General features: G+C 41.1%; 1 protein-coding gene across 2 annotated transcripts in view; it reads right to left on the reverse strand.

Moving 5' to 3' along the window:
- Positions 1–4,904: 4,904 nt before the first annotated feature.
- Positions 4,905–23,259, reverse strand: part of ZNFX1 (zinc finger NFX1-type containing 1) — a 56,770-nt gene continuing 38,415 nt past the window's right edge. For both annotated transcript variants that reach the window (XM_068264328.1, XM_068264329.1), the window contains exons 10-14: positions 21,105–21,259; positions 17,881–18,026; positions 15,341–15,451; positions 12,586–12,681; positions 4,905–7,855 (exon numbers count right to left, since the gene is read on the reverse strand). In XM_068264328.1, the coding sequence (XP_068120429.1) occupies positions 5,414–7,855; positions 12,586–12,681; positions 15,341–15,451; positions 17,881–18,026; positions 21,105–21,259 (2,950 nt within the window). In that variant the 3' untranslated portion in view covers positions 4,905–5,413. The remainder of the gene's footprint in view (positions 7,856–12,585; positions 12,682–15,340; positions 15,452–17,880; positions 18,027–21,104; positions 21,260–23,259) is intronic.

Raw genomic sequence — 23,259 nt, forward strand, 5'->3', positions numbered from 1 at the left:
CGTGTGTTCAGGTGAGACTACGTCACACACATGAGACGGGTCCCATTTGGTGATCAAACTTTGTACATATTGGTCTAGCCCTATGGGCATTGTGTAACAGATTATTTATTACCAGTACTCCTATTCGGTAGTGAGACAGCTAAAAAACAATAAGGTCTTTTTTTTCCTCTTCTCAATTCTTTACTCTCCCTGTATTCTTCTTAACATATCTGGCAAATTTGGTGCTTCTACCACGTAATGGGGCTTATCTAATAACCTCTACAGTTGGCGGGTTTTGGCAGGCTTTTAATCACGAATCACGACCGTGATTCCAGGATTTTAAAGGCAATCACGGGTAAAATCCGGGCCGAATTTGCGTAAGGCCATTTCAAATCTGGATAAAAATCACGACTTCTCCAGATTTTTTTTTTGAATCACGGCCGAATAAGTCGAATCCATGATCGAGGGTATCTGATCATCGCTGGCGGCCACGGAGACAAAAGCGCAATCAAGGGACTCGAGCAGCTAGGGCCAGTCGCCAAAAACGAAACTTAACTGCAGCAGAGGACCGGAGCATCATTCCAAGACTGGGAGGGCACAGGACGTCTCCAGGGGACTAGTGGAAGCCTCAGATAAGTTAACCTTTTTCCCCCACTCAGTTAATGTTCACTTCAAAGGACTTACGAGGCCTGTTTTGTAAAAAAAAAAATCAAAAAAGTTAGATACCTGTGTTTGTTAGTAAGGCACGGAGGACGCCGTCCGCGCCCTCCGTGCCGTTCCGCCGGGTTGCGCAGCTCTAAGGCCAACCCCCCGATCCACGTTACTGTTACGTGGATCGGGGGGTTGGCCTTAGAGCTGCGCAGCCGCACTCGTGGCTATGCGGACTGCGCAGCCGCGGCCAGCTCCGGTGGCCATCTTTGTGAAGGCTGGAGAGCCCGACCCGGGCCGTGCGGTCGGGGGACGTTCGGGGGGATGTTGAACAGCGGGGACCCGGCGGAACGGCACGGAGGGCGCGGACGGCGTCCTCCGTGCCTTACAAACAGACACAGGTATCTAACTTTTTTGATTTTTTTTTTTTACAAAACAGGCCTCGTAAGTCCTTTAAGGATTCTGCCCTTTCTCCTCCCTCTCTTGTCCGTAGGCATGGACATGCATAATTGGCCAAGAAATCTACTAAATCATGTGCTGATTGGAGTCATCTTGCAAATCCACTAAATTAAGTTTGTTCTGGATTTTACCACATTTTAGTTTTTGTACTTTTCTGAAATATTATGGCTCGGCAGAGCTCACAAGTTTATGACTATGTAGAGAAAATGGGAGGTGAAGCTGGGCCAATTAATATCGGGTAAACAATACAGATCACAACCAATGTTCTAACTTGTACTGCCAATCTTTGGTCCCAGAATCACTCTTGGGACTAGGCTTCCATGTGTTAGCTGCTTTATGTAGTTCACTATTACACAACACAATCTTTGACATGTAAGCTTTTATTTATACAATTATATGGGAAATAACACTTTTACACATGATTCATAGAAATGATTATGTTTAGTCATCACAAAGTAAAAAAAAAAAAAAAATTCCATACAATGTTATGTAAAACAGCAGTCAAGTCAAAGTAGTAAAAAAAAACTTTATTCATGACAAATATTAACTGCGGTCAACCTTGAGAATTGTTGCAAATGCAGCCAGTGAAATTTTAGCCTGTAGTCATGTATTTATTGCTGCTCTGGCGCTGAACTGTCTAATAAGACAATAAGTCACAATGTGCCCGCTTCCTACTGCACTTCAGGATGCAGTACCAAGGATTAGTAGTAGTTAGGGATGGTTGATTAAAGCGGTATAAAACCTTGATATAATATTCAATAAAACCTATTTTCCTACTTTTTATATGCCATACGGTTATCATATTTGCTTGTGTGCATAAGCATTATTATTCATTTAGAAATTACAAGTTTCCAAAATACACTTTTTTTGCTCTGAGAGCTGACTTTGCATTGTATTCATAACTGTTTTTTTTTTCATCTTGAAATAGAAGCAGAAATGCTTTCTGACTGACTGTCTGTGTTCAGGAGAGTCTGCAGTGTCAGAGAAGTGTTTGTTTACATTCCTCACTTAATGTTATCTTGTGTTTTAATTCTATTATCTCCAGTTTGGATGTGTCCAGCTTCCCAGCATTGAGCTTTCTGTCCGGTGTTTAACCCTTTGAATGCTGTTCTAGTAAAAAAAAAAATGCTGGTTGCATACAATATGCTGTAAATAATGTTTTAGAGCAAAGAAGAGTTTCATTTCACATTAAATGCAAAGAATGCTTAATTAATGCAAGATTCTAATTTCTGTAAATAAATTTATGCAGCCTGAAAATGGACCAACCAAATCTCACCAAGGTGGAATTCAATTGGTCCATTTTCAAGCTGCATACATTTACTTATGTGGTTTGAATAATCTTGCATCAACTCAAAATTATTTGCATCTCTAGTAGTGCTAACTGTTCCATGTCTGGCCTCATACTTAAAGAGAGTCTGAAGCGAGAATAAATCTCGCTTCAGACCTCATAAATAGCAGGGGCATGTGTGCCCCTGCTAAACCGCCGCTATCCCGCGGCTTAATGGGGGTCCCTGATCCCTCAAATCCCCTCAGTGCAGCGGGGGAGCGCTTCCTGGTTGGGGCAGGGCTAACCGCCGCAGCCCTGCCCCACGCGCGTCTGTCAGCGCGCATCTCCGCCTCTCCCCCGCCCCTCTCAGTCTTCCTTCACTGAGAAGGGCGGGTGAGAGGCGGCGATGTGCCGCTGATAGACACGACTGGAGGCAGGGCTGCGGCGGTTAGCCCTGCCTCCAGGAGCGACCAAGTCTGCGACCAAGTGTTGCAGTGGGGGGTTTGGGGGTGAAGGGACCCCCGTTTAGCGTCGCGATAGCGGCGGTTTAGCAGGGGCACACGTGCCCCTGCTAACTTTGAGCTCTGAAGCAAGATTTATTCTCGCTTCAGAGTCTGTTTAAAGAGAAACTCCGACCAAGAATTGGACTTTATCCCAATCAGTAGCTGGTACCCCTTTTACATGAGAAATCTATTCCTTTTCACAAACAGACCATCAGGGGGCGCTGTATGACTGATATTGTGGTGAAACTCCTCCCACAAGAAACACTGACCGTGGTACTCCTGGCAGTTTCCTATCTGTGAACCTTGTTGCATTGTGGGAAATAGCTGTCTACAGCTGTTTCCAACTGCCAAAAAAAGCATGCAGCAGCTACATCACCTGCCAACAGTAAAAATGTCACCATGTAATATATGTCAGAATGTAAATCAGGGATTTAAAAGATTTTACAATGGACAAACACTGACTAAATCATTTATACATAATTATTGTAAAAATAAAGCACTTTTTTTATTACATTATTTTCACTGGAGTGAAATCTTTCCTCTCCCCGATGTCAGAATGTGAATCGGGGAGAGGAAAGATTTTACAATGAGCAAACTCTGACTAAATCATGTATACATAATTATTGTAAAAATTAAGCACCTTTTTATATTAAATTATTTTCACTGGAGTTCCTGTTTAAAGAGGAACTCCAGTGAAAATAATTTAATATAAAAAGGTGCTTAATTTTTACAATAATTATGTATACATGATTTAGTCAGAGTTTGCTCATTGTAAAATCTTTCCTCTCCCCGATTCACATTCTGACATGTATTACATGGTGACATTGTTACTGTGGGCAGATTATGTAGCTGTTCTGGCTTTAACAGACAGCTATAAACAGCCATTTCCTGTGTGTGTCATTGTTACATTGTGGCAGTTTGCCCAGAGTACCTTACGGTACCAGAGCCTCTTGTGGGAGGGGTTTCAGCACAAAATCAGTCATACAGCGCCCCCTGATGGTCTGTTTGTGAAAATCATTATATTTTTCATGTAAAAGTGGGTATCAGCTACTGATTGGGATAAAGTTCAATTCTTGGTCGGAGTTTCTCTTTAAGAGGACTTAACTGTCAAGATTAGACTGGGCATGTGGATCATTGCTGTCTGCACAGTGTAAAACTGCATAATATCTTTAATGTCAGAGAAACTCATGTTTTAAAATTAAAGTGCTGTGTCAGTTATTGCAATTCATTTAAAAATATCCTATTTATCTTGCCGTATGTCCAGGCACGATATGTCTTTACTGCTCTCCTTAGTTACACCTATGCTGTACTGTGGCATGATTGTGAACTATGCTTTAAAGAGTGTGTCTTCCCTCCTTCAGCCAAGATAAAAATAATAATAATAAGCACTGTAATTTCAAGGATTCAGGACCTGAGCATTCAAGTGTCTCTGGAGCTGCCAATCAATCATTTGAGGAGGATGGTTTATTTCAAAGGGCTTCGGTCTAAGAAATGGTAACCCACACTTTAATCAAACATTAATATGACTCAGTGCTAGTGCTACACATTTTTTAAATCTTGTCTTAAAAATGACCTTACTTTTTCAGTCTGCAGCTACTATAACTTTAACATACTTATTAAAAATATCAAACTAAGCTTACTTGAATCCATAGCAACAGCACAGTTTGATATACTGTATTTTCATCTGTTGGTGGCATTACAGAGCCAGAGCCTACCTAGAATCCTACTTCAATCAGGAAGTTGAATGATTAATTCACTACAAAGAAAATGCATGTCTGAGAGTGCCCTATTTTTACATAAAAATTAATTTTCCCCACTTAGTATTTCCTGCCAGAAAGCTGCCATTGTGCATTACATGTACAGAGCACAGCAGTGACATCTGAAATTCAATTGCTTTAGTGCATAATATTAACAAAAGTGGCGTTGCACTGAAAGAAATGTTACATTTACATATGCATCGCATGCACGCAGTGGAAACTCTTCCATTGCTGTGCATGTGTTTCAGGACACCTGCGGTGCGATGCGGCTATGTAGCCGCATCGCACCGCTCCTAGTGGAAACGGGCCCTTAGAGTTTTACAAGTTCGCAATAAATTCTCTTTTTTTGAAAACTGACTACCTGAGTGATCTCACAGGAGGTAAATCCACCCCACCTCCTTTTTTATCCTGCTTTTAATGTATGTTATCCTTTGTTGGCACCTCTAATAAACCTATTGAGCTATTTTTTACAGCTGATAATTTTTGATGACCAATAAAGTTTAAAACAGTATCAATTAAAAATGTTTTATTTACAGCCCAATCCAGTTCCCATTTAATTCATTTAAGCTGTTAATATAAACAAGGCAATTAGTATATTTTTAAAAATAAGCTAACTAACATTTTCAGTAAATATGTATTTGGACTTTGGAAAACTATTAAAAAGAGAAAATAATCTAAAGTGTTTTCTTGGGGCTTGAACATTTAGTCTGTGTTTGCAGTATACAATTCAGGAAGGTTATTTATGATTTTTGCCACATTTTGTTAATTGAGTTTACAGAATTCCCTCCGGATGCAGGATATCAGTCAAGGAGATCTTGGAAATTCATCATATTGTTTGCCATCTCAGACCAAGCCGCATGTTGAGCTCCATCCATTTCAGATGCCAACCTGTTGCTTGACTCAAGCATGTGATTTGCTCCTCCAATCACTGAATTGCACTCTGGACATGTTGAGCGCTGCATTGCTCCACCACATTCTGTGATACAGTAGACATGGCCATTGGGGCACTTAAACCAATGTCCCTGTGTAAGTTCCATGGCATTCACAATCATGACACGTTCACTTTCCGTTATCCCAAGTCCTGTCTTTGGAAGCTTTTGATTGAGCTGTTTAAGCTTCCCCTTCACAAAGATTTCATTTTCTTCTGTAAATTTTCTGTTGTTTTCCAATATATTTCTTATGATATTTATTTCCTCTAGAATATCTGCTGTAATTCTTCCTTTGGCCTCTTGACATTTTACAAGTAGCTCAAGAAGGTAAGTAAATCGAGTAACTTCTGTCTGCAGATCAGACAGCTCTTGTTCTGTAAAGATTAAACGGGTCTTGTTCATCCATTTCATAATCTCTTGTAAACGGTTCTTCAATCCAGTCTTCTCCTTATCATCTACTTTCTTTATGGCACCAAAGAGTTTTGCTAGCTTATCATAGAACAACATCAAGTTTTCCACACTAATTAATGTTCTGAGTGGTGTATCAGGATCTTCCAGTGTCTCCTGTAATTTGTAATATTCATCACTAAAGTTCCTTCTTACCTCAACCATTTGCTCTAGATTTCTGATGAGGCGATTACTAGTTTCTATTCTCTGACTAGGCAGTCCCCTTACCCTTTCTTTCACCTTCTCAATCTCCTTTAGAGTTTGATTGATGACTGTCCCATATCTTAAGTTTTTCCTTATTGGAGTCTTACATTTTGGGCACTCTTTAAGTTTAATTGCACAGTCCTCATTTGAATCACTCTGCCCTTTCATATAGGTATCCATGCCTGAAGACTCAAGAATGTGACTACAGTCTTCTAGCTGCACAAAACATGCATCCTCCTCATCTTCAAAACCAAAAAATATCTCTGTAACTTCATCTTTGTGGCATTCTCGACATTTTTTGGGGCAAGGCTCTCCACAAAATCCAATGCATTGGTGTCCACAACTAAGCTGCTTTTCACAAGGCTGACTGCAAGGTGGACGGTCACAAGGTTCAGAGCAGAGCCTGGAGCACCTATAGTGCTGACACCTCCAGGAACATGGCTCTATACAAGGCACACAACTCTCTCCACATTCCTTTTTACACTGGCTATGGACACACCTGTTTTTACATGGTCTACTACAAGGAGGACAATTCCTTGTGCAAGGTTCTTGACATTCATGTGAACAAACTAAAACAGCCTTGCAGGGGTGGCTGCAGCCTTCATGAAACCTCCCTTGAAAACACCTCTCACAGGTACCAGAGCATTTATGACCACAGTTTAATGTGGTTCGGCAAGGTTCTTTGCATTTCACTGGCATGCCAAACTCTAGATCCCGCTTCTGCCAGCACTTAATTTTTTGCTGGTGTCCACATTTTAGATCTACTGTTACTTCTTTTTGACAGCGCACTTCACAGTCCTCTCCACAAAGCTTTTCGCACGGATGACCGCACTGCAAATATTTATCGCAGGGCATTGTGCAACAGAAAGTATTTTCAGAGATGCTGCATGGCACCATCTGTAGATGATTACATTTTGGTATGAGCTTCTCCACTTCCACCATGCATTCACCACAAAGCTCATAACATTTCAGTTTGCATCTATGCCCATCTTTACACAGAACTTTCTGGCAATCCTTGAAGCACTGGTACTGTTTGTGCTCTGGATCATACGGGTGACACACACGAGTGCACACGTGTCCACAGTTCAGTCGGAATTCACATTTTTTAGTGCAGCCTCCTTCTGGAACATCTTTAAAATGTTTGGCACTACTGACAAGAGTACGCATCTCCGGGTGATTCTGACAGCAAAGCATAAGATGATCTCCAACTTGTCCCTTCTGTTTTAGAGTGCAAAAAATATGGCTCCAGAGTTTCACACTCCGCAACATATCCATGTTGCCAATACAGTACAGTCCTTTCTTGGCTCTAGAAAGTGCCACACAAATACGATTAGCAATTTTAAGGAAACCTACGTTTCCAGCGTTGTTGCTACGGACTAGCGAGAGAAGAATAATATCATTCTCCTCACCCTGGTACTTATCCACAACATGCACCTTAACTCCAGAGAATGTTTTAGCAGGCATGAGCTTCCGAAGACAGTAAAGTTGTCCAGTGTAGGTAGTAAGGATGGTGATCTGAGATGGCTTGTACTCTTGATGCAGGAAATACTTGCAGAGCTCCACCACAAATTCAGCTTCATGTTCATTCTCGTGACTTTTTCCATCATGAATGTGTTTTTCTAAGAAGTTGTGTTTCACAAAGAAGAGGTTGGATGACACTCCCTAAAAGTAAAAAAATAAAAATAAAATAAATTCACAATTAATTGCATTTATTTAACCAGTTTCCCACCGCTGTTACGTACAGTATATTTACGCTCTTTGGAACTTCACTTAACAACCAGGGTCATAGATATACTTATTCGCTTATTTACCTAGCCAGTCCTGATCCCTGCGCCGCTGCCATTCATTTCCACTGCAATCCCGCCATTTCATAATCGGTGAATGAGAACATCTTGTTCCCAAACCCGATCACAGTGCCTGTGTAGAATGAAAGTCAGCGTCAGGAAGACTTCCGCTTTCATTAAAGTGAAAGTAAACACTTACTACTTCCCGTCTACTGTTTAGATTACTTGGGAATTATGTGCAGTGCCATCTCGTGGCCAAAACATTGCATTAGTTTAGCAACAAATGGTAGTGAATGGGGCAGTTTCCATTTAATGCAAATTTTTGTAAGCATTTGCATGCAAAAAAAATCTGAGGTCCTGCTTCTTTTTTTTGAATATTTTATGCATATCGGCCATGATTCGGGTATAATGCTTTGCAATGGCATTGGATAGCAAGGCAAATTTTCATGTTATTTGCTCGAAAATTCGCATTAAATGCATGGTTACAGGAAGTTGTCAGCAGCCATGTTTAAGTTGCTACTAGGTAGATTATGTTAAATTTGACTAATGCAAATTTTCAGGTACAACAATTCGCATAAAAATGTGTACAAATTTACATGTTTTCACCAATCAGGAAAATCGCATTCAATTTTTTGGATGCGAAACTTTCATACTACAATGGAAATGTAGCCTAAAAAATAAATGGTCGGTATAATAAGGACCACACAGAGAGTTATGTAGTATTGCAGTTCCAAGGCTTATTGCTTATTTATTCCCATACACAATGGCTTCAATTCACAAAGCATTACCGCAAGCACTAATGCAGAAAACAGCTGATTTTCCAAACATCTTAGCAAATGTCAAGTCACAAAGGCTGTTACGACATGGCAAGCTGATATTACCGACCAGTGAGATAAATTATCCGTGATAAATAATTGAAAGAAAGATCGGCACCAAATGCTAAAACAGGCAGCCTTCTGGGGGGTCCTTAGCGCTTGCTCCCTGTGCCTCCGGTTTAAAGACATCAATTGTGTGGTAAGAGTAAAGGATACCGGGCACCAGCTGAATTGCTCTTAGGAAGCAAGCATTGCCAGCTTGCGAAACGGCTGTTAGACCTACTGCCTGATCTATGGTGTCTGTCTATGGTGGGATGAAATAAATTAGCCTTTGCAATTCAGCTGGTGCCTGAGATAAATTATCGACTTGTGTGATAAATACCTCAATACATGTCAGTAAATGTCAGTTCACAAAGATTAGAGCATTCGGTAAAACCAGGTGACATGTTTGGTATTTATCTCCGAGGCTACAGATGTTGCTAAACAACAATTTGCAATTGATAAAATGCTACAGGCAAAGGATCCAGCTAATAGTAGAAGCCAACTCGTCCTGGTACTCCCTCCATTGGTGCCTATATAGTGCCGGGCAGGAGAAGTTTCTCTTCCCCAGGCAGGCAACAGAAAAGAGAGCCTGCAGCCCTTTAGACAATTACCCTTTAGACTCCTGCTCCAAGATGCTGAGGAGCAACTGGCGAGATCATGCAAGCATGGTGTGTCTTATAAAAACAGGGAACACCAAGAGCCCCAATAGTGTAATACGTACTGGATAAGGTAGCAATAAATTCGTATTGCTAAATACTCACAAGTCAGGGTCACCAGCAGGCAACCACTGTAAAGGCAGGTGGGGAGATTATCCTGACCCCACTCAGGATTAAGAAGTCACTCTCTGTAGACAGGAAAAAAGGGGTAGCAACCCTCAACCAAGGGTGGACTCGAAATTGTATACAATGAACAGAGGCGCCAAAAGTATAAAATTAGATTAAATGATCTTAAAAATCAACTTAAATGGCAAAAATGAATGAGGAAGTGGTGGTCTTACCTCCCTCAAGCAGACACGACAACGACTGCGATTCAGACAGACAAACACATTTATTAGAAACTCCCCAAAAAAATTTGCAACGCGTTTCGCAGGCTCAATCCCGCTCCATCAGGCAATACAGGGAGGAGTATCAAGCGATCTGCACAAGGATTCAAGTTAAGCACCTCTGTGTCACCTCTGTGTTCCACCTTCATTTTTGCCATTTAAGTTGGTATTTAATAGCTCATTTAATCTAATTTTATACTTTTGGCGCCTCTGTTCATTGTATACATGGTGTGTCTTATGTTTATTGAAAGTTCATGTAAATTCGGGCTAAAAAAAAAGAAGAAAATAATAATAATAATAATGGTGAGGAAGACTGATACAGAGATTCAGAGGTGCTAAAGGTGGACATGTAGATCTAAAGGGATGCTAGGAATGCCTTACTAATGTAATGCTGTCACTGCACAGAAGTGGGAGAAGACCACCATTGCAGAACGTAACTTGCTGCAGAGACATACTCCACAGCTGGTTAGACTTCTACTGTTTACCAAACAGATCTAAGTGAATTGAAGCAAGGTTTTCTGTAAATTACCGCAGGCGTAAGTGAATTTGGAAAAAAAAAAGTCTAAAATATTGACCTGATTTCTTCTTAAACAAACAGCCCTTTCTGAATTGAAGCCAATGTAGCTATAGTCAGTGGTCTGAGTGACCAGGTGAGTAAGTGGTGGGGATGGAGCCACCTTGGCTGCACATCACCTTGTTGAGCTTACCTAAAGGGAACCCGAGGTGAGAGTGAAATGGAGGCTGCCATATTTATTTCCTTGTAAACAATGCCAGTTGCCTGGCAGCCCTGTCGATCTTCTGGCATAAGTAGTATCTGAGTCAAAACCCTGGAGCAAGCATATGGCTAATCCAGTAAAACCTGAGTCAGCTGACTCAGAATACCTGATCTGCAGCATGCTTGTTCTGGGTCTATGACTAAACGTATTAGAGACACAGGATCAGCAGGCCTGCCAGGCAACTGGTATGGTTTAAAAGGAAATACATATGGCAGCCTCCTTATCCCTCCCACCTCAGGTTCTTTTTAACCACTTGAGGACTCACCCTTTACCCCCCCTTAAGGACCAGCGCTGTTTGATGGGATCTGTGCTGGGTGGGCTCTGCAGCCCCCAGCACAGATCAGCGGGCACGCAGAGCGATCAGATCGCCCCCCTTTTTTCCCCCCTATGGGGATGATGTGCAGGGGGGGTCTGATCGCTCCTGCGTGCAGGCTAGTTGCGGGGGGGGGGGCACCTCAAAGCCCCCCTCTGCAGCGACATTCCCTCCCCCTCCCTCTCCTACCTGTCCCCCCAGTGATCCGGGCTGCACAGGACGCTATCCGTCCTGTGCAGCCAGTGACAGGACGTCCTCTGTCACATGGCGGCGATCCCCGGCCGCTGATTGGCCGGGGATCGCTGATCTGCCTTACGGCGCTGCTGCGCAGCAGCGCCGTACAATGTAAACAAAGCGGATTATTTCTGCTTGTGTTTACATTTAGCCTGCGAGCCGCCATCGGCGGCCCGCAGGCTATTCACGGAGCCCCCCGCCGTGAATTGACAGGAAGCAGCCGCTCGCGCGAGCGGCTGCTTCCTGATTAATCAGCCTGCAGCTGGCGACGCAGTACTGCGTCGCTGGTCTTGCAGCTGCCACTTTGCCGACGCACGGTATAAGCGTACGCAAATGGTTAAAAGGAATCTGAAGTGAAAATAAACGTATGATATAATGAATTGTATGTGTAGCACAGCTGAGAAATAGAACATTATTAGCAAAGATATGAGTCTTATGTGGTTTCCAGTACAGGAAGAGTTGTTATCTATGCAAAAGCTTATCTGAGCTCTCCAACTAGTTCAGCCAGAGAGGAGTTTTCTGAAGAACTTAAACAAGAAACGGCGAGAGACATGGTGAGATAAGGTTTTACTGCAGAGCTAATGCCCCTTTGAACTTTCCAGCTCTGTTTCATAGTTTAAAATACAGAGTATAGTTTGTAAACTGCAAATATTAGAGAATGATGAAATGTTATAAAAAAATAAATAAATTATAATTTAATAATTGTAATATAATACATTTATAATAAATATAAACTGAATAAAAATGAGACACTTTTCTTTGCTACTAATGTTGTATTACCCGTACTACACATACAATTCATCACACTTTTTTTTCTTCAGTGTCACCTAATGTCACATGAAGGTGGCAAATTAAAGGGACCCTGAGCAGTGACTTGAATTAAAAGATTTCACTTACCTGGGGCTTACTCCAGCCCACCGTAGGCCGCGAGGTCCCCCGGCGTCCTCGGGCCGGGTGTCGGGCCGGCTCTTCCTGGATCCTGACGCATGGTGTCATCACGTCAGCTGCTTCACGTCATCACGCCGGCTGGCATGACAGGTCTGCGCATGTGCCATTCAGCGTTAGAAAACCGCGCATGTGCAGACCTGTCACGCCGGCCGGTGTGATGAAACCATGCGTCAGGATCCAGGAAGAGCCGGTGTCGCCGGTAACGGGAGCAGGGAGAGGGACAAGGAGAGGAGCCAGGAGGACCTCGTGGCCTACGGTGGGCTGGAGGATGCCCCAGGTAAGTGAAATCTTTTAATTTAAGTCACTGTTCAGGGTCCCTTTAAAGAACATTTTCAAATATAGCTGCCATGTATGTAATACAAAAATAACTTTGTCATGTGCAATTTACAGATAAGAAATAAAGTTTCACGTTTGCATAGGACAGAAGCTCTTCCTCACCTTGATATTTTCATAGGTGAGCACAGATGGATGATTCTCCAGCTCTTTGTAAATGTGGGGAGTCAGCAGTTGAGCTATTTCAGGCCTCATACGATGCTATAATAACACAAAACACCACGTGAAAGTGTTGAAGAAGTAAAGTGGATGTCAGATGATTAAAAAAATAAATATATACTATGGAGATTATTTTTAATATTGAAAAATACATTTAATTAATACATTTTTTTTAAATCAGGAAAATGTCACCTTTTAACCATATATCCATTCAGATAGACTGTGCAGCTCCTGCTACCTGAGGCGCACTCCCGTCACCTGCCGTTATCCCCCTGTTCAGTGAATGGGAATATAGCTCCCATTCACTGATCTAAGTCCCCCGCAGAAAAAACGACAGTCTCTTATTAGAGACTGCGGTCTTTCTGCAAAAAAAAATGTTTCCCGTCCTCTTTCTAGTTCCTGGAAGCTTGATTGTTCACTTCCAGGACTTTTTTGACTGTGGCCATCTTGTGGCCAAATAGTAAACTGCACCCACATACATTTTTTAATAAATAATTACATTATATTACATTTAAAATGAGATGTTTACCTCCCACACCAAAAATTACCCAAATACATTTTTAATTAAAAAAAAATTGCAATAAAAAACAAATAAATAGTTTCCTAAGGGTCTGAACTTTTTAAATATGCATGTCAAGAGAGTATATTATTATATATTTTTTTTTAATTAGAAGCTTGTAAATAGTGATGGATGCAAATTGAAAAAAATGCACCTTTTAATTCTAAATAAAATATCGGCGCCATACATTGTGATAGGGACATCATTTAAACAGTGTAATAACCGGGACAAATGGGCAAATAAAATACATGAGTTTTAATTACAGTAGCATGTATTACTTTCAAACTATAATGGCCAAAAACTGAGAAATAATGATTTTTTTCCATTTCTTTCTTAATCTTCCTGTTAAAACGAATTAGAAAAAAAAAATTCTTAGCAAAATGTACCACCCAAAGAAAGTCTAATTAGTGGCGGAAAAAAACAAGATATAGATCAATTAATTGTGGTAATTAGTGATAGAGTTATTGGCAAATGAATGGGAGGTAAAAGTTGCTCGGATGCATAAGGTGAACAACACTGTAGGCTGAAGTGGTTAAAAATAGAAATGTGATATGTGCTTAGTAGGGATGGTCAATGAGATGCAAATAATTCTGAGTTGATGCAGAATGATGCACATTTTTTTTTGAAAATGTATGCAGCTTGAAAATAAAACAGTTACATGAAGTTTAAAGGGAATCTGAACTGAGTAAAATGATTTAAAATAAACACATAATGTACCTGCAAATGAATAATACATACTTACCTCGCCACCAGTTCTTCTCAGAAGCTCACCATTATCTGGTTACAACTATTCCCTCCAGCTCTGATAAGATCTTGTCAGAACTGAAATATACTAGTTGCATGCAGTTATATATCAGTTGATGTCAGTTATAACTGAAAGGACAACTGATGAGCAAGGTAATGTCCATGTCTCCCCATGGCTCAAGTGGGGAATATTACAGTTTCACAGAGTGCTGACCAGGAAGCTGTTATGGGTTAATGGCCAGTTTCAAAATGGAGTACGGAGAATTCCATTGATCACAGTGGACAAACAGGGCGGGGGAGAGGAGGAAGACATTGATTAGAAGCCTACATGGGAGGTAAGTATGTGTGTATGTTTATTTTGACTTTTAAATTTTCAGTTCAGGTTTGCTTTAAAGAGAAACTCTGACCAAGAATTGAACTTTATCCCAATCAGTAGCTGATACCCCCTTTTACATGAGAAATCTATTCCTTTTCACAAACAGACCATCAGGGGGCGCTGTATGGCTGATATTGTGGTGAAACCCCTCCCACAAGAAGCTCTGAGTACCGAGGTACTTCTGGCAGTTTCCTGTCTGTGAACCCTGTTACATTGTGGGAAATAGCTGTTTACAGCTGTGTCCAACTGCCAAAACAGCAAGCAGCAGCTACATCACCTGCCCACAGTAAAAATGTCACCATGTAATAAATGTCAGAATATAAATCAGGGATTTAAAAGATTTTACAATCATTTATTCATAATTATTGTAAAAATGAAGCACTTTTTAATGACATTATTTTCACTGGAGTTTCTCTTTAAGTGAAACTCATTAAAGAGAACCTGAGGCGGGGACAGATGGGACACAGAGGCATGTTCTCTGACCCATGACATGCCTCTGTGTACCTCAGACGCCGCTCTCTGCCTCACAAAAGTGAAAGAAAGACAGTGCAGGCCAATGGAGTGGCGGGGATGGTGGCTATGCCATGATGTGTAGACAACATGAAATCCTTGGGCACATCACTATTACATGAAGGATTCAATGTTCAAAAGACTCAAATTGTTCTAAAGTAATATACTTATCTGCATTTTGCAATCTGATTCCGATTGCTAACAGATCGCAAAACGCAGGGTACAATAAAACTAATGGAAATGGCAGAGGCCAATTGCCAATTGCATGGTGATTTTGGCCTGAGCGCAATCGTCGTCCTGCTGCGTTTTGTATGCGATTGAGCTCACCTATACTGAGTATAGTAGCTCAATCGCAATCTTATTGGTTTGAAATGTTATTGCGATCGTGTTTTATAGTGGAAAAGAGCCCTGATAAAGTGTGGTGGCCTCATTTTTCACCTAAACAATGACAAGGAGAACATTGTTACTCATACAAGCCCCAGTGATCAGTGTCATGATCACTGCTTTTTTACCTGGTAGTTCAGACGCACAAATGGTAATCCCGACTCTATGAGACGTTCAAACATTGACACTTCCAGATTGAAGTTCTTGGCCAAGTCATATACGTTAGCACTGGGCCTCAGCTGAAAATCGTGAGAATAAATCAAAGATCAGATTGACTTGTAGGAAATATATTCAGATGTAGCCATAGAAAATAAAACTAATACAATGAATGATTGAGTGCAATATCTAATATTATAAAGTGCTATACGATGTATTGAAATTAATTGCATTCAGAAATTACTGTACAAAACTGCCCTGCAACAGAATTCCCAATGTCTTCGCTCTAAGGTGCTCCCTGAGAAATCTACTGTACTTACCCAATTCAGTGCCAATTCATACTGCAGCCTTTGGAGCTGTCCATGCAAATGCTGAAACTACGAGATTCAGCTATTTGCGATACCTATGTTTAGAACTCAGTACTTTACTTTGTCAAGCAAAATGCTTGTTTGTGACTTTTTGGCCATCAGCTAGATGACTATACAATGCTTCCATTTTCTATCTGTTTGTCAAGGAGCCTCCTGCCCCTTTCCATAGGTCAGTACATGCAGCTCAGTGGAGCCCAGTGTGCATAAACCATCACTGGGCACAAGCAGACTGTCATCTGTAACAATCAGAAGGATTGTTTTGAAGTTTAAAACTTGTACTGGGCTCTAGCCCTGGCTATAGGTTGCTTAGACATCAAAAATCCTCTTGGAAGTATGGACTGTTGATGAAATCAACATCAATGAAGTATGTCCATTATCTGAGGATAACCTAGGAGCATCTTTTAGCTTTGGAAGGTTTTTTTTAAAAGGACAACTGAAGCAAGATGGATAAGGAGGCTGCCATATTTATTTCCTTTTAAGCAATAACAGTTGCCTAGGCTATCTTGCTGACCCTCTGCCTCTAATACTTCTAGCCATACGCCCTGAACAAGCAGAAGCAGATAAGGTGTCTGACATTTTTGTTGGATCTGACAATATCGGCTGCAAGCTTGTTTCTGGTATTATTCAGGCAACTGGAATGGTTTAAAAGGAAATAAATATGGCAGCCTCCATATCCCTCTCGCTTTAAAGGAAACCGGGAATGGATACATAAAGTGGACCTGAAGTGAAAATAAACTTATGAGATACTTAATTGTATGTGTAGTACTGGTAAAAAATATAGGGCTATTAACATACAAATGAGTCTAATTTTTTAAGTGTAGTTTAATGGGTACATTTTTAAGATTGCATAAGACTATCACAGCTGCTGTTTAGAATCCACATTCTTCTTCATTTAGCTGAAAATTATACAGAACTAATTACTCTGAACGTTCCAGCCTTAAAACCTCAGAATTTTTATCTCACTGCTTATTTCATCCGTTTTGGCTTCTATCCACTGTTCAGTAAAACTAATGATTTCAACAAGCTGTCAACAAACTCTCTCTGGCATAGTTAACAACTCATATTTTTTAACTCATGCTGTACTGGAAAACAGAAAGAGACTACAGAGATTTTCTTACTAGGGCCAGTATTATATGAACGTATGTTTATCTCATCATGTCACATTTCACTTCAGGTACATTTTAAGTAGCCATTTTCCAATTATAACATAGGGAAGACTGTGAAAAAGCTCAACTGTAGTTGGGCTTTCATTTCCTTCTATTGTTTTTTTCTGTTGTTTTTTTAAATATAATTTCCTTACCATTTTTTATTTGACATTCTATTGCTAAGGGCTCTTCTCAAATAGCACCTAAGGTGTTAAAGTGGCCCTCTCCTCCAAGGCCTAGAGGTTGAGGTGAGCAGGTTGACTGAATAAGAGGGGGGGGGGGGGGGGGGGGGAAGTATCCTTTTATCAAAGCTTAACCTTTTGCCGACCGCGTCACGCCGATGGCCGTGGCGGCAGCCCCAGGACCGCCTAAAGTCCTGGGGCTCTGTTTTGCAGGAGATCGCGCGCAGGCTGCGCGCGCATCTCCTGCTTGGGGGGCGGAGTTCCGCCCCGCCTTCAGTCTCCGAGCGGCGATTGCCGCTCAGGAGACTGTTAGACGGCGTGATCGCCGTCTATTTAGACTGTGCAGTGCTGCGATCAGCAGCAGCGCTGTACTGGGGACAGCCGTGTGACATGGCTATCCCCCTGGGGGACAAGAGAGCGATCGGCTCTCATAGGCAGAAGCCTATAACAGCCAATCGCAGTAATTGGCTGGCTGTGGGGAGGGAGGGAGAGAGGGAGGGAAGGTAGTTAAAAAAACAGTGTTGTTTTTTTTAAAACACGTACAATAATATTTATTAAAAAAAAATAAACATGGGGGAGCTATCAGACCCCACCAACAGAGAGCTCTGTTGGTGGGGAGAAAAGGGGAGGGGGGATCACTTGTGTGCTGTGTTGTGCAGCTCGCAGCTTGGCCTTAAAGCTGCAGTGGCCAATTTTACTCAAAATAGCCTGGTCACTAGGGGGGTTTAGCCCTGCAGTCCTCAAGAGGTTAAAATCCAGTCCAGGTTTGCTGGAATACTGTTGTTCCATCTTTAGCTTTGTTAATTAGTGCCATTACCTGTTGGTGGTCTCCAATAAGAATAAGATGCTGACAGGCTGAACTGAGTGTTGTAATGGTATGAGCTTCCAAGACTTCTGCTGCTTCTTCAACTATGACAATGCGAGGCTGTACTTCCTGGAGGATGCGCCGGTATTTGGCAGCACCTGGCAAGAAGATAATCACAGGGTTTGTTTTAATGGAGAGACCCATGGTGCAGTAAATTAAAGTATCCTCAACCTGGATCCTTCTTCCATATGACCTGGACTTGTGACGTGATTCACAATTACTGGACACAGGTGGCTGCTTTGTTGACCGAGGTTCTGGGAGAGAGGGTTGTGGTAGATCCCAGGAGTCTACTCTTGGGGCTATACACTGATGCTACCCTTTCCACACACCACATTACCCTATTTAACATTCTGTGTATGTATGCTAGGAAGGAAGTTTTCCATAAATGGTTCTCTGACGACCCTCCCTCTAGGGCCCTATGGATTAAGAAAATCAACAAGGCAATGACATGGTACAAATTAACATATTTAAATAGAAATTGTCCCCAGAAATTCAATTTGATATGGTTACCCTGGTTAGACTATCTTACCTCTCATGATGTTCTCTCTGATGCCTAGGGCCTAAGGGAAAGTCACATCTTGTACTCTCTTTTTGTTTTCTACTATGCTGTCACTCAACTAGTCTAAGGTGATACTCCATTGGTGTACTAGCAGAATTGTGTTCCTCTGATGTGTCATAAATGCTGATAGTCTATACTCGCACACTATTATCACTAGACTGTCCAACCCGGTTCATAGGTTCTACCTTAATATTTAAGACATGATCCTTGCGATGCACACCTGGGAGAGGGGGGGGGGGGAGTTGGGTTAGGGTGGGATGGGCAATGTATGTTTTGTCTGTATTTTTGGAAAAAATTTCAATAAAATACGTCTGTTAAAAAAAAAATTAAAGTATCCTCAAAGCTATATCCGTTACTGCAGTTCATTTTTAAATATGGTAAAAGTTAGACAAGTTACTTTTGTAATCAAACAATGGGAGTCTGCCAGGCTCCTCATAGCCAAACATTGGCTTTCCCTCAACCCTTTAACAGTCCAGTTCTGAATCAGGTGGGTCAACCAATTCCTGCCCAACAAAAACTTGTGTATGCTAACCGAGCAAAGGCAGAAAGATGGTTATGTAAATATCAACAAATGTTAAAACATCTACATCCATCTTGCACCCTACAGCCCTCACATACATTATTGTAAACCTCCCAAAACAACCTCTGTCGCCTACCTCACCAGTGTCACCTCTCCAGTCTCAGCGAGTCACCTTGTCTTCTCCCGTTGTCCCATATCTAACTTCCAGTGAACCTAATTTAGTAATTATTATCAAAGCCCAGTCCGGCTAACAATAAAGTGAAAATTACAATATGGACAAGTGAGTAAAAATAATATCGGGGGAATGGAGGCAATGTCCCCAAGCGACAAACCAAATAAAAAAGTGCCGTGAACAAAGCCACCAATGAAAAACAAACAACCAATAGCAACGAGGGAAAAAAATGAGAAGGGTGAAGAGGACAGAATGGACCATGATGTGGAAAATACACCAGTGTTATGGCGTGTTAGAAATAGCGTAAACCAGAAAGGTGCCATGAAGAAGGAGTGAAGAGCTTACCAGGAGGAACATGATTGTGATTACACACTCCATTTAAAATTATTTTAATGAATAATTATGCTTATAATTGCTGTCTGATGGTGCTTACCCACTACATTTGTACATTCAAACTACCGGTATGCATTTTTTTCTGAAAATAAAATAACCTCCCTAATTTCAAGGCATTTCCTCCACATGCTACTGTGGTATTTTCTAAAGTCTTACCTCTCCTAATCTGGCTCAGTTTTTCTGGGGTTCCTGGGGCACATCCCACATTATGCAAGCCTGTGACTGCCAAGTACACCTAGGATCTAATAAGATTCTCATTAAAGAGTGATCAACTGGTTTGCCACACTGAGGGGAAATCTAAATGTGGCCAGCCTTAAAGAGGAACTCCAGTGAAAATAATGTAATAAAAAAAGTGCTTCATTTTTACAATAATTATGTATAAATTATTTAGTCAGTGTTTGCTCATTGTAAAAAAGCTTTCCTCTCCCCGATTTACATTCTGACATTTATCACATGTGACATTTTTACTGCTGGCAGGTGATGTCAGTGAAAGGAGATGCTGCTTGCTTTTTTGGCAGTTGGAAACAGCTGTAAACAGCTATTTCCCACAATGCAATGAGGTTCACAGACAGGAAATTGTCAGGACCATGGTCCGCTTAGTTTCCTGTGAGAGGGGCTTCACCACAATATCAGCCATACAGAGCCCCCTGATGATCTGTTTGTGAAAAGGAATCGATTTCTCATGTAAAAGAGGGTATCAGCTACTGATTGGAATGAAGCTCAAATCTTGGTCACGGTTTCGCTTTAATTTTGCTTGGACTGCTGAGGTCTAGTAAGGGATGTATTTTAGTGGTTTTACATTAATGGTCCAATTATGTGTCTATAGTTACTTAAGTTAAAGAGGAACAATAACGACATAGAGTAAAAATGCAATACATTATCCGGGATACCCACTTTTACATTAAATATCCTGGTTTCGGCATCAGAAACACTTCCTATACCGAATATTCCTGTATATTAGTATGTTGCCCCGCCTCCCCACAGAGGCTGAGCCTAGGCTTTTCATTATGCATGCAGCATTCTCTGCGCAAGAGCAGTCTGGGAGGCCAGAGATCTTTTCTACTGCCTTTAGAGCTTTCAGTAAATGAACATTCAGCAGAGATCAATTGCCAGTACTAAAGATGTTGCCACCTGTGATATATTTCAGAATGTAAATCAAGGAGAGGAAAGATGTTACAGTGTGCAAACACTGACTAAATAATTTATAAATTCATAGTGTAAAAAATGATGCAATTTGATTGATCATGTTATTTTGACTACAGTTCTTCTTTAATTTAATTTTCAGCATCTGTAACTGAAACCAGTAGGATGTGCCACAGCCATCACAAGTCCAGGCATGTTATAGGGCTACAAGTGCATTTAAATGTTGACAATTCAGCAATTTCTGAATTGTGTACTTATTCAATTGTGGAATTAAGATCCTCTTGCAGCCAATCTCGGTTTTTGGAAGAAGGAACAGTTATTGTTTTTTTCTACTATTTAAATGTTGATTACTGTTCCATGGAGTAATATTAGAAAAGAAAGCAGCTGACCTGTGGTTGTCATGCCAATAACCGTGGCTTGCTGTAGGAGCTGCAGGTCCTGCCTCTGCCTCAGCTCTGCTAAGCGATCGGCAAGCTCCTGATACTTCTGCTCGTGAGTCAGGATCTTCAAACGAATATCCAGCTGATACAACTGTATCCAGTACCTTCACAATGTGGGAAAAAAGAAAGTTAATGGTTATTTTTTGTAAATTGTTTAAATATGTAGCAGTAGTAAGTCAAATAATGAATGCAGATAATACTGCAGGCTACTTCATTTAGTTACTGATTTCTTTTGCCAGCAGGGGGAGGTATCACAGCCATTTGTTAACAGGCGGGCCTTTTTACTAGTAATAATAATAATAAACCTCTGCTTGCTATAAATGAATTGCGGTTGTTTATCCCGTGCTTATTGCCTGAAGAAGTGGGCTGTGCCCGCGAAACGTGTTGCATCTTTGGGGTATTTTCAATAAATGTGTATATCTATATATTTACAGTCCTTGGTGTCTGCTTTAACGGAGGCAAGTCCACCACTTCCTCCCAGCAATTTTTTAAAAATTTGATGTACTTTTATCCTTCTGGCGCCTCTGTTCACCTACCAATATAATAATAAACCTGTCTATGTTAACCATAGCAATCAAAGATATCCAGCTATCATTCTTAACAGCATACTGACCAGAAGACTATTTTGATTCATCTGGTCAGCTTATGCAATGTACTGTAATATTTGTTACTGATTGTCCTTGTTTTATTGATACAATAAATTCCATATAGAGTATTGAATAAATATCCATAGAGTATTGTTGAGCTAGGAATGTGCTAAATGATGTGTTCAATGAATAAATCACATATACGATGTTTACACCACACTTTATAACACATAAGGCTTTATTCACTTACCGTGCTAACTCATAGCACAGGCGCGCTAGCGTTTTTGCGTGCAGTTGCCAATTTTCACGCGCAATCACGGGCAAACATTCACGATTACGCGTGAAAATTCGGGATTGCGTGCAAAAACGCTAGCGCGCCGTGCTATGAGTTAGCACGGTTTACTGAAACAAGCCCATTATCTAAGTGCAGTTGCTGTCCAGATGGCAACAGCTTACCGTATCTCTTTTATGGCCATTTCATGTTACAATACGGTGGACAGACTTTAGAGAATGCTGACACTTGCATATTTTTGCTGACATACTGAGGTGATGCAAACACCACAAAGTGGAAATGTTATGAATTCTCTCTGCATCTGTTCAATGCAGCCAAAAAAAACAATCAGGCAACAGGAACCCATTATGGAATAAAGCAGCAATGTAAACATACTATGGTAAAACATGAATTTTTTTTTAAATAAAAATAATGGCACAATGATTTTAACTATCCCTTAAATTGGGATTAAAACTCTGTCATAACATTTAATAAAATTGTGTTTTTCTATTTTGTATTACCCATAAAGTTACCATATATGCTTTTGTGCACAGGTAATATTGTTTACAAATCTCACAAGTTCCCAAAGTACGTTGCTCTGAAAGCTGCCATTGCATTTTATTTCATAGCTGCTGTATTTATATATTCAAATCTATCTAGTGATCATTTCTGAGTTTCCTCTGCTTTTACTATGTGAGGCAGCTTAGTTCCAGCATGCTGCTGAGGTTTACATTCCTTTGTGAGCTACAATTAGTAAACAAGTGCTGTGTCAACTGTTTCAATGCTGTTCTGCTACCAATTTTTTATTTATTTTTTTGGTTAAGTATTAGGTTTTGTGGTAGAAATAATCTTTTAGGTTTCAATAATTTTTATTGGGAAAAATGTGTTTAAAGCAAAGAAGAAATGCTGAGTTTCTAGCTACTTTAAAGGAATACTGTAGGGGGGTCGGGGGAAAATGAGTTGAAGTTACCCGGGGATTCTAATGGTCCCCCGGAGACGTCCTGTGCCCGTGCAGCCACTCACCTGTCCTCACGTGTCCTCGCTCCCGCTGATGTCACCAGGAGCTTACTGCAGAGGCACAGACCATACTGGGCCTGCGCAGTATGCTCCAGGTGACATCAGCGGGAACGAGGACACGGCAATGCAGGCGCAGTGGTTTTCAGACTTTGAAGTCTGAAATTCCAGAAGTAAACAGGAGGCGGGGCCAGAGCATCGGTGAGTGGCTGCACGGGCGCAGGATCTCTGC

Source organism: Hyperolius riggenbachi, chromosome 12 (genome assembly GCF_040937935.1).
Source record: "Hyperolius riggenbachi isolate aHypRig1 chromosome 12, aHypRig1.pri, whole genome shotgun sequence".
Lineage (NCBI taxonomy): Eukaryota > Metazoa > Chordata > Amphibia > Anura > Hyperoliidae > Hyperolius > Hyperolius riggenbachi.